At 37.4% G+C, this 15,025-nt stretch overlaps 1 protein-coding gene across 2 annotated transcripts; it reads left to right on the top strand.

Moving 5' to 3' along the window:
- Positions 1-1,683: 1,683 nt before the first annotated feature.
- Positions 1,684-14,434, top strand: cnot2 (CCR4-NOT transcription complex, subunit 2). Of its 2 annotated transcripts, none has more exons than XM_056271056.1 (15): positions 1,684-1,773; positions 2,854-2,976; positions 3,965-4,037; positions 4,152-4,299; positions 4,386-4,565; positions 9,010-9,086; positions 9,212-9,337; positions 9,524-9,648; positions 9,843-9,963; positions 11,360-11,516; positions 11,626-11,687; positions 11,768-11,817; positions 11,900-12,000; positions 12,105-12,249; positions 13,790-14,434. In XM_056271056.1, the coding sequence occupies exons 2-15, from the start codon at positions 2,866-2,868 to the stop codon at positions 13,874-13,876; spliced, it is 1,563 nt and encodes a 520-aa protein (XP_056127031.1). In that variant the 5' UTR covers positions 1,684-1,773; positions 2,854-2,865; the 3' UTR covers positions 13,877-14,434. The 2 variants fall into 2 exon arrangements, with proteins under 2 accessions (XP_056127031.1, XP_056127032.1); XM_056271057.1 differs by having other exon boundaries at positions 1,747-1,760.
- The last annotated feature ends 591 nt before the right edge of the window (positions 14,435-15,025 follow it).

A 15,025-nucleotide genomic window follows, 5' to 3' on the forward strand; every position in this document is an offset into this window, starting at 1 on the left:
ACCCCAAAAAGATAAGACTCACCCAGTCATGGACAACCAGTAGAAGCTGTCAACATCACTTGCCATACCACAGTATTTGGTTGGGAAAGTTTAAGAGTAAGCATGGGAAATAAAAAAAAAAGAGTTTTTTTCATAATCAAACTGAATATAATATATAATAAAAAATATCCTGTTAAATTTACGGTAAAAACTGTAAGCTGTGGTTGCCAGAAATTCACAGTAAAACTACTGTGACAGTTTTTCCAGCTTTACAGAATGCCTGTATATTTTACAACTTATAACTGTATATTTTATTAAGTAATATAATGTTAATATACGTACTTTAAATGACAAAAGCAGCCTTTTTACCGTAAGACGTTAACCACGACAATACCACATGATGAATCAAGGTTCATAATGGGCCTGTTCATACAACATATTAAATACTTGTAGACGGTGTGCACAAGGTCATATTATGTACATAGACAAAACATACATGCATACATGGTAACATACATGACTCTAAAATAATGCAGTACACATTAACTACATAACATAAAATGTAACACAAAACAGACTAATGTACCTTACTGATAACAAAAATAAGAAGAAAACAAATTATTTATTTAAAAAATTGTATTCATAAAACAGGGACTTCTGGGAATGTCATTTCAACAGTTTTATTACTGTAAATTATATGGTAATTCATAGCACTTGCAAAAAACATACATTTTACAGTATTTTACAGTAAAATTACATATATGAGGTAAACCATTTACAGTGGTGTAACTTACAATTCTTTCGATGCCATTAAAATGATATATGTATTATATATATTACATTTAATTTCAATGTAAGAAGTTTTTTTTTTACAAATAGGATGGACATGACAAACAAAAGCTAAAGTCTTCTATTCAATAAATTCAAAGAATTTCATTCTTTTATTAATGCTTTTGTCTTCATTATGATATCAGACAGTTTTACATAAAATCGTATACTATAAAGAGTATGTAGATAAAAGAATAGGATAATAATGCATTTTCAGCATATTTTATGCTGCGAAAATAAGATTAGCAGCACCGAAATGGTATGCTTCTGCTATATAGCAGTTGTATACCCAGTTGCTTTGGATTTTTTAATAAAACAATGTCATAGGTTAACATTATTTAAAGAAACACCTTTAATGTGATAAAACACCACACTCTGGCTGTATTTTGAGATAATGACTGGCTGACTGTACATTATTCACATGCTGCTTTCGAGTGTTTTCAAAACCGGCCTTATACACCTATCAGCGAAACTTTTGTAACTCCTAGTATTAAATCTTGAAAACATCCCATTTCTGTATTACACCTCAAATTATGGATTCTTAATCAATGTTACCTGGACTTGGCTGCAGATGTAAAATACACATATTCTGTAAGATTGTAAGATTTTCTGTATTCTAAGCAGGGCATGTTAAATGGCAGACTACACATTATTATTATAAAATATCATAAGTGCAAAATATAAACTAAAATCAAATGAAACTGTGCTGGTGTGATGTTTCAGGTATAAAAAGATCTGACTAGAGCGTAATGGTGTCATTCTATTATAACATAATAAAATTCTCCTGTAGAGTGTCTAATATCCAGCAGAATGTACCCAGCACAATTTTCAGTTTAACGGCTCTGAGTCTAGTATGAAATTAAACTGAAGGTCAAGGGGTCAGAGGGTAAAGGCTATTCCCCCAGCATTCTCGCCTGTAGGATACACAGCCATCTTGGATCTGCGAGGAGAGGGTAAATTAATGCGGTTAGTCAATTTCATTTTCACCCTAAAAAATACATTGCACAACAGGGTTTGCATCGCATATACAGGGCCAAATGAACATTTGCAGCTTTATGCGTTTATCCAAGCAGATATTTAGTACCTGAATGAATGCAATGACACGTTTGCACGGCTTTACTGGTTTCTGTTTTTGTTCTGGAGGCCAGAGTTAGCCGACTAGCGCTGAGTGCTAACAAAAACAGTCAGCCGAGACAGAGGCCTAAACCATTTCAACAGATAGATACATGCATTATGTATGTCTAGACATATAGTATAAAACTGAAACACCATGACTAATATAGATTAAATGGTTCAATGTGTTTTGGTTTTCATTAATCTTTATTTAAGCCGAAAATGTCTAGTTAGCAGCTACATAGCTATCGTCAAAGCTAACTAGCTGACATAAATGAGAACATTTCGCGACATGCCATTGTTTATTTTACTTATTTATCTCTGTAATTATGTTCGTAACACGTACGAATCAGTTTACATTTTTTGAATAATGCTACGGTGTATTCTATTGAAATGTGAGTTTGTTAAAGTATCTGGCTAGTAATTGATGTTTCTTTATGGATTTAGCTGGTGTTTTAAGCTGATTTTGGGTTTGTTGTCAGGTGTCAGTTCAGAAAGCGATATTTGTTTTGTTTTCCAACCATACACCAAATATCTGCTGTGTTTTGAATAGACGAATACATTATTTGTTCAACAACGTACCGAAATAGCAGGGCTATATGCTCGTATAGCATACGATTATTCGCTAAATTACAGTAAAGTTGAATCTTTTCACATCCTTTCACATCATTGCGAGATTTAGGAGTAAATTGTGCTGAAGAAAAAAAAACGCCTGTACGTTTTTATAATGCTCTTTAAAGCAGCATATAGCCTTAGGTGTTGTTCTGCAGTGGTAATTCATTATTTATTACAAGTTCTCAGTATTGCCATATAGAGCTGGTTAATGATATGTCCACTAGATGTGTGCAAAGATAATCTGATATGATTTTGCTTCAGATATGGGTGATCAGGAATTAAATATCTTGGTTTTAACCGTCTCCTCTTTTTCCGTAGGTGACAAACGGAATGTTCAGTGCAACGAGAAAGAAGTTTGGTGAGGGGGTCGAAACAAGTGACTACCCGGATGAGATATACTATGGCCAGCAGTCAATGTTCCCGCATCGATCGGAGAAAGACGTAAGAACAGTTGTTAGTTAATTCTGATTGTTATGTCCATCATGTCTAATGCTTTTGTTGACCATAGGTACGATAGAATGACAAAATATTCCACTTATTTCACATGCACTGCGAACATTTCCACTGACCTGACCACCAAAAAATGTTAAAATGTTTTCTTCCCAAAATAATTACTTTTATTTTTATTTTGGAATAGTCCTTCATAAACGTATATATGGTTAAAAACATTAATGATAAATTACTGAAACTAATGTGAATGCCACTATAATGTCATAATTTCCAGACTTTTGAAGTTGGTAGCGTGCCAATAAAAAATCATGGCGGGAACAAATTATGACTACAATTTAGCCGTTTTGTATTTCCCATCATTCTGAATGGCAACATAACAGAGATGAAGTACACAGATAAAGCATCCAATACACATCTAATGTGCATCATAATTTGTTTTTATGTTGCATTAGTGCTAAAAAGTGTCTTTATTTGTCAGTAAGGGAAATATATATGTATTAAAGAAGTTAATAGTTTTATTGCATTGATCAAAAGGGACTGTAAAGACATGTATGATGTTTATGAATATTTCCATTTCATATAAATGCTGTTCTTTTTAACTTTCTAGTCATCAAGGAATCTTGAAAAAATGTTTCACAGTGTCTACAAAAATATAAGCACAACTATTTTCAACATTGATAATAATAATAAATGTTTTTTGAGCAGCAAATCATATGAGAATGATTTCTGAAGGATCATGTGACACCGAAGACTGGAGTATTGATGCTGAAAATCACAAGAATAAATTACATAAAAAAAAAACAATAATATGAATAATATATTTCACTATATTACCTATCAAATTATTTCAAAAATCTTACCTTCTACAACTTATAGATATGTGTATATGTAAATTTGTATATGAAAAAGGTTTCTAATGTGTGTGTTTAATAATGTCAGATCTTGTTTACATAGTATTTAAAAAAAACTTTGTTTACAGATGCTGCCATCTCCCTCGCCGTCATTGTCAGGTCAATTGTCACAACTTGGTGCGAGTTTGTATGGTCCGCAAAGTGAGTACAAGTCTTCGATCTGGCTTATATTACTGATAAGTTGTTGTGCTTCTCATAAAAGCACTTTGCACTCTGATTCTGAGCACCATTTGATCAGTGTTTCTTAATTTGTAGGTGCACTAGGTTTCTCAACAAGAGGTATGAGCAACAACAATCCTCAACTGAACCGGAGTTTAACACAAGGCACTCAGTTACCGAGCCATAGCACCCCAACCACAGGCGTCCCAACAATGTCCCTCCACACACCACCGTCGCCGAACAGGTACGCCATGTCCTCCGTGTGATTTATGTTGCGTGGGATGACGTGATCTGCTGTGCTAAATCCCTGCCTTGCTGATGTTTCTGCAGGGGCATCCTTCCCATGAACACCAGGAACATGATGAGCTCGCAGGTAGGGCAGGGCATGGGTATGAGCGGCAGGACCAACAGCATGGGCAGCTCTGGCCTGGGCAGCCCTAACCGCAGCTCTCCCAGCATTATCTGCATGCCCAAACAGCAGCCAGCACGCCAGCCATTCACCATCAACAGGTAAGACTGGCCACACGTGAGTGAGCAAACACAACTTGATTTGGTTAGGCTTTTTGAGGCTGTGAGTTTAAAATGTTAGTTTACTATTTAAAAAAGATACATGTACAGAAATACAGAAATATGTGTTCAATGAAGTGGGAATAAAACAACCTATAAATTGATTTCTGAAGACACTTTTTGTAACGTCAAATGCTTTCTTTTTCCACAGTAATAGAATGTCTTTAATTTATCTTTATCGGTTATGGCACGGCTCAACACTAAGGATTGAGGGTTAGGCTAGCAGTCAAAAAAATACATTTAAAGTGTCCCTATTATGCTTTTTTTTGAGAGGCTGCTAACTGCAGAGCCATGGGTCAAGTGTGAAGTCCAGTTCCCCCTCTCTGAATGTAATTTGGGTGTAATGGGTGGAGATAGAATATCCAACCACACCCTAATCCTAACTCCATAACTCCACCCATGACGTCCAGAGAGGTGGAGCTGGATGTCATTTGGCTCTGCAGTGAGCACCACTGTAGTTTGTAATATAGCTGTCTGTGAATGTAAAAGCTCTGCAAAGTTTCAAAGAACAAAGTGCAGATAAATAGTAGGATGGGCATTTTTGTCAATTTTTCATTCCGAGTACTGATAGATCTAAAAAATGAGTACTCGTGTACTCGGGGGTGGGGCTTGTGTGGGGGCGTGGCATGTCCGTCAGGGTGATAATGAAAATATTTCAATTAAAACATGGGCCTGTTTAAAAAATGACAAGAAAAAAATAACACTTCTGGATTATTAATAATATCATACTTTTTTTTGTTGTTAAGAAAAAAATAACATCTAAAAGGAATATGACTGTCTCGAATAACCAAATCATAGTCAATAATGTCGGGCATTGCCAATGAGCTGACGCTGAAGAGTGATTGAACACCGGTAAACTGAACCGTGTTGCTAGCGGGTTAATAAACTCAACCAAACGCATTCTATATGAGATTAATCAGGTACATACAAAATTAAAGTAATATTACGACTTACTTTTGCACAAATGGATGCGAATGCACATGTGAATTTGTCTGAATGTGTAACTCCGTTGTGGATGCACTCTTCCTGTAACAACTCTGAAACATGGGCAAAGCACAAAGAATTCTATTACAATAGTGTTTTCATTATGTTATGCATATGGCAGATTGGTGCTGCAAATCTTGCACTTAACTGTCTTAAAGGAACACTCCGACTTTTTGGGACTTTAGCCTATTCACCTTATCCCCCAGAGTTAGATAAGTCCATACATACCTTTTTCATTTCCGTGCGTGCTATAAGTCTGTTTGACGCACCCACTGCTAGCCTAGCTTAGCACAAAGACTGGATGTAAATGGTTGCAGCTAGCATACTAATCCAAATAAGTGACAAAATAGCGCAAACATTTTCCTATTTACATGTTGTGATTTGTATAGTCACAGAGTGTACAAAAAAACAAAGTCACATGAGACACAGACATATTTTAACCGTATAAATACTGGGAACTATATTCTCTGAAGGCGAAGCACTGCTACTTGGGCGGAGTAATAACCGGAGTAAAAAGTCTTTGTGCTAAGCTAGGCTAGCAGTGGGTGCGTCAAACAGACTTATAGCACGCACGGAGATGAAAAAGGTATGTATGGACTTATCTAACTCTGGGGGATAAGGTGAATAGGCTAAAGTCCCAAAAAGTCGGAGTGTTCCTTTAACTTGCTGAAAAGAGGTGATGCGGCAAAGTTTATGAGAAAATGAAAGTGTTTTTTGACCTGTGATGCATGTAAATATATTATAGGAGACCTCAAAACAACATAAGAAGCCTTTAAAATAGCATAATAGGAGCATTTTAAAATGCATTACTTCTACATTTGTACGCATTGCTTTTTGTCCATTTTTTTAATCTGCATTAATAGCTGAAAATTGTTAAATTATTACTCAGGAAACTCACAGACAGCAATAAATAAACACTTCTACTGGAAAATAATGGGATACATTACTGATTGGTTATATGTATTTGTTACAAGTGTGTTGAATATTCAACCCAGTGTATCACAAGTCACTTAAAAAAGTTGACAAGTAGAATTCGCCACCAAAAGACAAATATGTGTAAAAAAAAAAGGTAATATACCAACCCTAATCTTTTGAACAGTAGTATAAGATTTTTAATGTTTTTAAGAAGTCTCTTATGCTCACCAAGGCTGCATTTATTTGATAAAAAATATAGTAAAAACAGCAATATTGTGAAATATTATTAGAATAAAAAATTACTGTTAAAAAAGCAGCCATTTCTCCACTATTCAGTCTCATATGATCCTTCAAAATCATTCTAATATGCTAATATTCTGCTCAAGAAACATTTATTATTATTATAAATGTTGGAAACAATTGTGCTGCTTAATATTTTTGTGAAAACTGTGATATTTGTTTCAGGATTCATTGATTAAATTTAAAGGAACAGCATTTTTTAAATAGAAACCTTTTGTAATAAATAGGGATGTCCCGATACCACTTTTTCACTTCCGATACCGATACCGATGCCGCAGCTTTGGCTTTTGCCGATACCGATATTAATCCGATATTTTTATTTTATTCTTAAACTAATAAAAAATAGCAATTTTCTCAATTAGCCACCTAAAATATACCTCCTATATAGTCCACAACAACAGTTGATTATGAAAGATTGCCACCCTTTATTCAAACACTACAAAAAAATAAAGAAATATATAAATGAAAGAAAATACAGGTACTTCAGTACTTAAAGCTAGCTAGCTACCAACAGGTTTAAAGTTAAAACAATTTAAACAGCAGCATTCTACATAGTAAATACCAGTACAGTTTTTGTTTTTTAAATCAATTAGAATTTCTATAACTGTGTGTTAAACTGATTATCACTCTTGTGTGTGTTAAACACAATCTACTTAATACAGACAGCTTCATTATAAAGATAAACAACAAATCCCCAAAATATATAATCATAATCTATGACAAAAATGCTATTATAAACTAGATTAGTGGATAATACACATTGCTCTTTTTATTGTTGTAAAATACATTCATGAAAAACAAGATAACAAAAATGAAAAAGATAATTATTTTAGATATAGCTAAATCTGCTATAAAATTGAGACATGTTTTAAGTGTATTGCACAGCTATTTAATGAGGCAGCAACATTAATAATTATTAATGTTAATAAGCTTTAATTGCGTCAATGCATTATGATATGAAAGGCTCCAATACAGTGCGGCACAAAGCGCTTATGATGCGCTTGAAGCCACGTGGAGTTCCAGCACGCAGCGCGTCGAGTCCGCTTTGAAAAGTTCAAAGCACAACGGAGATACATATTGATGGACAGTGTATTATACAGTATCTATCTATGCAATCGTTTATTGAGCCTTTTCTTTTAACAGTTTTAAATTTCAGTTACTGTGCGCGTGAAGAACAATTATAGTGCTCTGACTCTAGTGTTGTGATCAAACCGACAGCGTCCGACACCCAGTAGAGAGTAACACGATTGAGTTACAGCAATAAAGTCCAGCAAGATAAAGTTGTTTTATGCGAAAACATAGACCTTTATCTTACAGATCAAGTATAATAGTATTAACATTGAATCATCTTGAAGATAGTTTCATCATTGACTGCAACCGAACGCGACGCGCTGTTTGAATGCTGAATGGAGAATGACTGACAGCCGCGAGAGGGAAAAATTTACGTGATCTTGAATTTAATTACTTAAATATTAATTTATATCTCACATAATAGCTTCAGAACACTTATAATAGAGTGCACGAAAACGTTATGGTACTTTAGAATGTTTTTGTGCATTTTGTGGGGCTTAACAATAACACATAATAGTATACCCACAATATCGGATTTGGATCGGCCTCGTCTGATCGATGTCAGATCGATACCCGATCCCGCAAAAATGGCAGTATCGGAGCCGATACCGATCCTGAGTATCGGATCGGGACATCCCTAGTAATAAATGTTTTTAGTGTCATTTGTTTATCAATTTAATGTGTCCTTGCTGAATAGAAGTAGTGTGACTGTGACCCAATAGCACACTTTCGTCAACTGGATTGAAACTCTCTGGATCTCTCTGAAACTGTCCCTGGATCAGCAAACCATTCTTATTGTTGAGCCTTGTTAATGGACTTTTCCCATTATAACCGAATAACAGGCCTACATTTATTTTGCAAGGCTTGTTTTCTCTGCACATTTATGGTTGATGGGCACACACCATCTTGTTAGAATCTCCTTTCTTAAATACACACTTTGTTCCTTTGTTTATTGCTAAAACTAAAGCTGATTTTATGTTAAAAAGTGGATTCTCATAATCTTAAATACATATTATGTATTTTAATTAACTTTCACCTTAGGCCAAGATAAGGCCAATCAAGACTGATTAAGACTGACCTTAACAAAAGGGTCAAATCCTCATGTGTGTCATTGTAGTATGTCAGGATTTGGAATGGGCCGGAGCCAGGGGTTTGGAATGAACTCCTTATCCAATAACATCTTCAACGGGACAGGTGAGTGCTTCATTGATCGTGCTTGGTGATGACACACCACGACAGGAACCTTAACGCTTAAAAATGTTCTAGAAAAAGAAGCATTCCATTCTTATTTTCTTCTTTTTCTATCATCTGTGTGGCAGACGGGAGTGAAAACGTGACAGGAATAGATCTCTCAGAATTCCCAGCACTTGCAGACAGAAGTCGGAGGGAGGGAAACGGCAACCCAACACCGTTGCATAATCCGCTGGCTGGAAGGGCACCCTATGGTACGAGTTCATTTTACACAGTCGCATCACTTAGCAGCCGGAAACCCAAAGCCTCTTAGTTTTTATGACTAAGCATGCTTCTCCTTGAATGGATGATGTGTTGTGAATGCATGACAAGTTCAGTGGTTTTATTTTTATTTTCTCACAATTACCCTAAAACCTTTGTTAAAATGTATCTCTGTATAGTTGGAATGGTCACAAAGCCATCGAACGAACAGTCGCAGGACTTCTCGATTCACAACGAAGACTTCCCAGCCCTACCCGGGCCCAACTACAAGGACCCGACATTGAGCACGGATGAAAGCAAATCAGTCAGTATTGCCTGAATTTGATCTTTCATAAGCTTCATAAAGAAATATAAATAAACGTGTAAATAAATAACGTGTCATTGTTTTGCAGTGTGGGTAAGGATACTTGGCTATTAAAATTTAAAGTGATGCTGTCCAGAGCTGCGACGATTGTCCTGACCTTTAACTCATTGTTCTGGCCTCTGCTGTCTCCACAGAACTTGAACTCCTCAGGCAAAGGCAGCTCAAGTGCAGATGGACCCAAATTTCCCGGCGACAAGACATCATCAGCACAGAATAACAACCAGCAAAAGAAAGGGATCCAGGTGTTGCCTGATGGTGAGGCTCCCTAGCAACATTCACGGATGTATTTCAAACAACTTCCAGCTTTGAAAACATAACTGTTGAATAAAACAAGTAATGTGCTTTTTAATCAATTAGTATCATGAATCTGCTCAGGCAGGTTTCAATGCACCAGTCAGGGTTTCCATTTCAATTTTATATATTTAAAAAATATTATAATAATAATTCTTCCAACCCCATGAAAAGTCATGGAATGTCTGTCATTAATGACTCACCCTCATGTCGTTCCATACCCGTAAGACCTTCGTTCATCTTCAGAACACAAATTAAGATATTTTTGATGAAATCCGAGAGCTTTCTGACCCCCATAGACTGCAACGTTATTACCACTTTCAAGGCCCAGAAAGGTAGTAAAGACATTTTGTCAGTCTCCGGCGCTGTTCATGTGAGCACCACGACGCATACGTGTGGTGCTCACGCAGGAGCCCTCCGCATCAGAGACTGATACGGAAGAGATTAAATTGTTGAATAAAGTCGTTATTTTGGGGGATTTTTACGGGTTTGAAATGACATGAGGATGAGTAGCTAATGACAGAATACATTTTTTTGGGATGAACTCTCCTTTTAAATCATTGCTAAATATTGGAAATATTTAATCTTCCAATATTCAATATTGGATCCCCGTCAGTTCATCCACAGTCACGTTCTGGGGGGTGGGGTTGGAGTGTCCCCCTCAGTCCACTTGCCATGGGGCCCGGTGCACCAGTTGTACCGCCCCAAGGAGGATGGCCCCGTGTATATAAATATATATATATATATATATATATATATATATATATATATGTGTGTGTGTGTGTGTGCATTACTATATATATATATATATATATATATATTGTGTCCACCGAAGACATTTTTGAACCATGAAAAACCCTGTGGACATGCAAGGTTTCAGCCTGACGTGTCTGTGTGTATATATATATATATATGTATATGTATATGTATATGAAGAGCTCCGATGCAAAAGCCTCTAAAAGCCACCTCTGTCAAAAATGAGATAATAATATTGAGTGAATGCTCTCCGTTCATCAAATACTTTCACTTCAAACTCACTAAATCCCAGCCTCAGCCCATTCAGAAATGCCGGTACTTGGGAAGAAACCTATAGATAGTAGCCTGATAAAAATGTTAATATTAAAGAAAAACTTTAGATGGACTTAGAGGCTTTTGCCTCTGAAGTCTTCATATATATATACGTATATATACACACCTAGAAAGTTTTTTTTTTTTGTGTTTTTTAAATCTGCACCTGCTAAATGCAAACAGCTCATCTGCTAATTGCAGGAAATAAACAAATTAATTGGTCAAAAGATGTGGGAACCCTGTCCATTGGAAACACTCAATCAAACTTGACATCCGGTCTCGACTTTTATAGGCAAGGTAACAAACATTCCCTCAGGAATGGTGACGGATCAGTTTGGAATGATTGGACTCCTGACATTCATTCGGGCAGCTGAGACGGACCCTGGGATGGTTCACCTGGCTTTAGGAAGCGACCTAACAACGCTAGGACTCAACCTCAACTCTCCAGAGTACGATGCTTTAGTTATTTACGATGCTTAAGCCAAATATTGATTTCTTGTCAATGTTCTCTTTTCGTCCACGCATTCATTTCTTCATTTCTGTTTTAACTCCTTGTAGGAATCTGTATCCTAAGTTTGCATCTCCCTGGGCTTCAGCTCCATGTCGACCACAAGACATTGGTAAGAGTTAATTTGACCTAACTGGTAAAGATGACCTACTCAATTTGGCTCTTCAGTAATGAATGCAACTGTTTTTTTAGACTTCCATGTTCCTTCAGAGTACTTAACCAACATTCACATAAGGGACAAGGTGAGGTGATAAACACTTCAATAAAACAGCATTGAAAAATTGTAATGCGCACCCAGCTGACCTCATAATGTGCTCTACACAGCTGGCTGCAATAAAACTGGGGCGATATGGTGAAGACCTGCTGTTCTACCTCTACTACATGAACGGAGGAGACCTCTTACAACTCCTCGCTGCTGTCGAGCTGTACGTCCTGCTGATTAAGTCATTCTTTGCCCAAACTTTTTTTTTTGGTAGCCAACCACAGGTGGACGTCGAGAGGTTAAATGGAACGCTTTGTTGTATTGCAGTTTCAACCGGGACTGGCGGTACCATAAAGAGGAAAGGGTTTGGATTACAAGAGCACCTGGCATGGAGCCCACGCTAAAGACCAACACCTACGAGAGAGGAACATACTACTTCTTTGATTGTCATAACTGGAGGAAGGTCGCTAAGGTAAAGATACTAAAATCTGTGTCCTGAAATCTTTTTGTCTTCAGCTACAGAGAGTTGCTGATATTTCTGAAACCTAACATTGTATTTGTGCCATTCTAATGGCTCATGCCGATTTCTAAGAGAGCAGCAAGTTACTTGACTTGTGTGTGTGGATGACTGTTACAGTAATGGCATATAGTGTAAATAATAGTCGTGACCAATATAATTTTTTTTAATTATACAATATTAGATCACTCTGTATAAAATATACAGAAAGTGTAGATGATGATGAAAGTGTAGATGACTTTCTTTAATCTTCGGAACACAAATAAATATATTTTTGATGAAATATGAACTGAGTGGTTTAGTCCAAATTTTCTGAAGCGACTTGATCACTTTATATGATGAACAGATTTAATTGATCAGTGAAAATAAACAGCTTAACCGAACCTGCTTGAAACATTCTTAACACATGAGAATGAACCTCATTGGTTCTTGCTGAAGCTAAATATTGCTGCGTAACATGAGAATGAATCTCATTGGTTCTTGCGCGTGAGAATGAACCTCATTGGTTCTTGCTGAACCTCAAACGTGCTGCGTAACATGAGAATGAACCTCATTGGTTTTTGCTGAAGCTCAAACGTGTGCCGTAACCATAGACGGTAAAAGAAATGGACACAGCGACCCCGTTGATTTCAACGGCGAGAGTTGAAGCCCAACATGGGCACTCACTTCCTGATAGCCAAGCGTTCTGCGCAGGCTCAAACTGAGCTTGACGACGTAGTTGTCACGTGAGCAACCGTTCTGACCTTCTAGTAGCTGTGCCGGGACAAATCTGAATTGAAATCTGAAACAAATCTGTTGTTGAAATATTTTGTCCCGTTGCTTTTATGAACTCTCTATCTATGGGCTTCTCCCTTGACTTTATGCCTCTATGTCCACCCGATTGCCTCATAGACCGTAAACGATTGCCTACGAGCTTCTACTTCTGTCTATACGGTAATTTCTCTACTGTCTATACGGTAATTTCTCTACTGTGCGACAGAGCGTCCCGTGGTTATGACGCAATCGTTAGCCTATTTTTACAAGAATGGCTTCTACGGGGCCGTAACGTAAGATACAAAGTAATGGAGCCTTTTGGACAAATTGAGTCTTTGGACGCCTCAGATGTAAAGTTATTCGCTGTCAAAGTGACGCCAAAATGAATGGGAGTCAATGGGATGCTAACAGCAGGTGATAGCCAGCTACAATGGCAGCCCCCGGAGGCAGCTTTAACTTCCAGCTGATGGATTACCCCCCTGGCCGTAACACGAGAATGAACCTCATTGGTTCTCGCACATTAAGCGATCAAGCTCGAGCTTCCGTTTACCACAACTGATGTGTGAGTTGATGATTGTTTATATGTGAATAAAAATTCAATCTGTTCATCATATAAAGCGATCGTGTCTCTTCAAATTTGGATTTCATATGAATTAGTTTTACGATCTCTTTATGAACGTAAATGTCATATTTATATATATGTGGCTGGACGTCAGCTCTGTGCTTTCCTCTCGTCTCTCAGGAGTTTCACCTGGAATACGACAAGCTAGAGGAGCGGCCTCACGTGCCAACCACCTTCAATTACAATCCGGCCCAGCAGGCCTTCTGAAGCTGCGTCCATCAGCACCCGTGAGCTCTTGGAGCGATCGGCCAGAGACAGCCAGCCGACCTGCCCGACCACAAAAAACCTGGTTTTATTCCTCAACTGTCTGGACAAGAACTGCGGGAGGGGGAGGGGAGGGTGGCAGGGGTCTCCACCTTGAGAACTGGGGGGAGGGACCCTGCCTTACAAATTATGTGCTGCCCGAACACAAAAAAACACTTCTATATATTTTCATTCTGTTTTTAAATTCCCCCTCTTACGTTTTTTTTCTTCTTCTCCCTCCATTTCATTTCGAGCAGGGTCAATGTTTTGTTTACTCCTCTGATGGAAAGCCCCCTTTGGTGTTTGCCTGGAGTCTTTGAAGTTGCAGTACAGCACACAAACACATCCATTGGTATTAAAGAGAGAAAAAAATACGCAGTTCGCGCTTTGTTTTCCGAAGCGCGCTGCGCTAACAAACAGGACAGACACAAAGACAAATCCAATACATGTGAATACACAAGGGCAAAAGAAAATGCAATGTTCATTGTTGCACTATTTAGTAATAAAAGAACACAAAAATTGTTTTCTGCTTTTTTTTTTAATGTGGGAAAATCGCTCAGCTCACGTCGTTGTCTGGAAGGACGCGCGGCCCTGTCATTAACATCATGGAGGTGCTCCCCCCCCCCATTTTTCTTTCGTTTGTCATTCCTTTTTCTCCATCCACCTGCGTTCCTCATCCCGAGCTGTTTTCTGCTTAGTTTCAATAAAACCCAATCAGACTGTTTCAGTGACCGTTGCTGGGCACAAGCCGCGGACCAGGCGGTTGTGAGCTTATCGAGAAACATTGTTCCAGAATGAATACAAACCCTTTTCAGTCTTTGTTACGATTTTGTAATAAACGTGTACATTTTTTTAATTTTTTGACATCACATGAATAAAGATATGTATGTATGAATGTGTATATATATGATATATATAGATAGATGTATCTATATATATATATACATTACGTCTATTTTGGAAGAAGTAACTATGCTTGACCTCGTTTTTAGGAGGTAAACAGAAATGGCATTATGTGGTAGAAGCAAAAATGCAAAAGACAAAAAAAATTAGTGAACAGTATGTTGAGCTGCCAGACAGGGAATCACGTTTGTTACCCTGTGCACTTAAAGA

The sequence above is a fragment of the Rhinichthys klamathensis genome, unplaced genomic scaffold, assembly GCF_029890125.1.
Source record: "Rhinichthys klamathensis goyatoka isolate OS25496 unplaced genomic scaffold, OSU_Roscu_1.1 h1tg000310l_1, whole genome shotgun sequence".
Taxonomy (NCBI): Eukaryota; Metazoa; Chordata; class Actinopteri; order Cypriniformes; family Leuciscidae; genus Rhinichthys; species Rhinichthys klamathensis.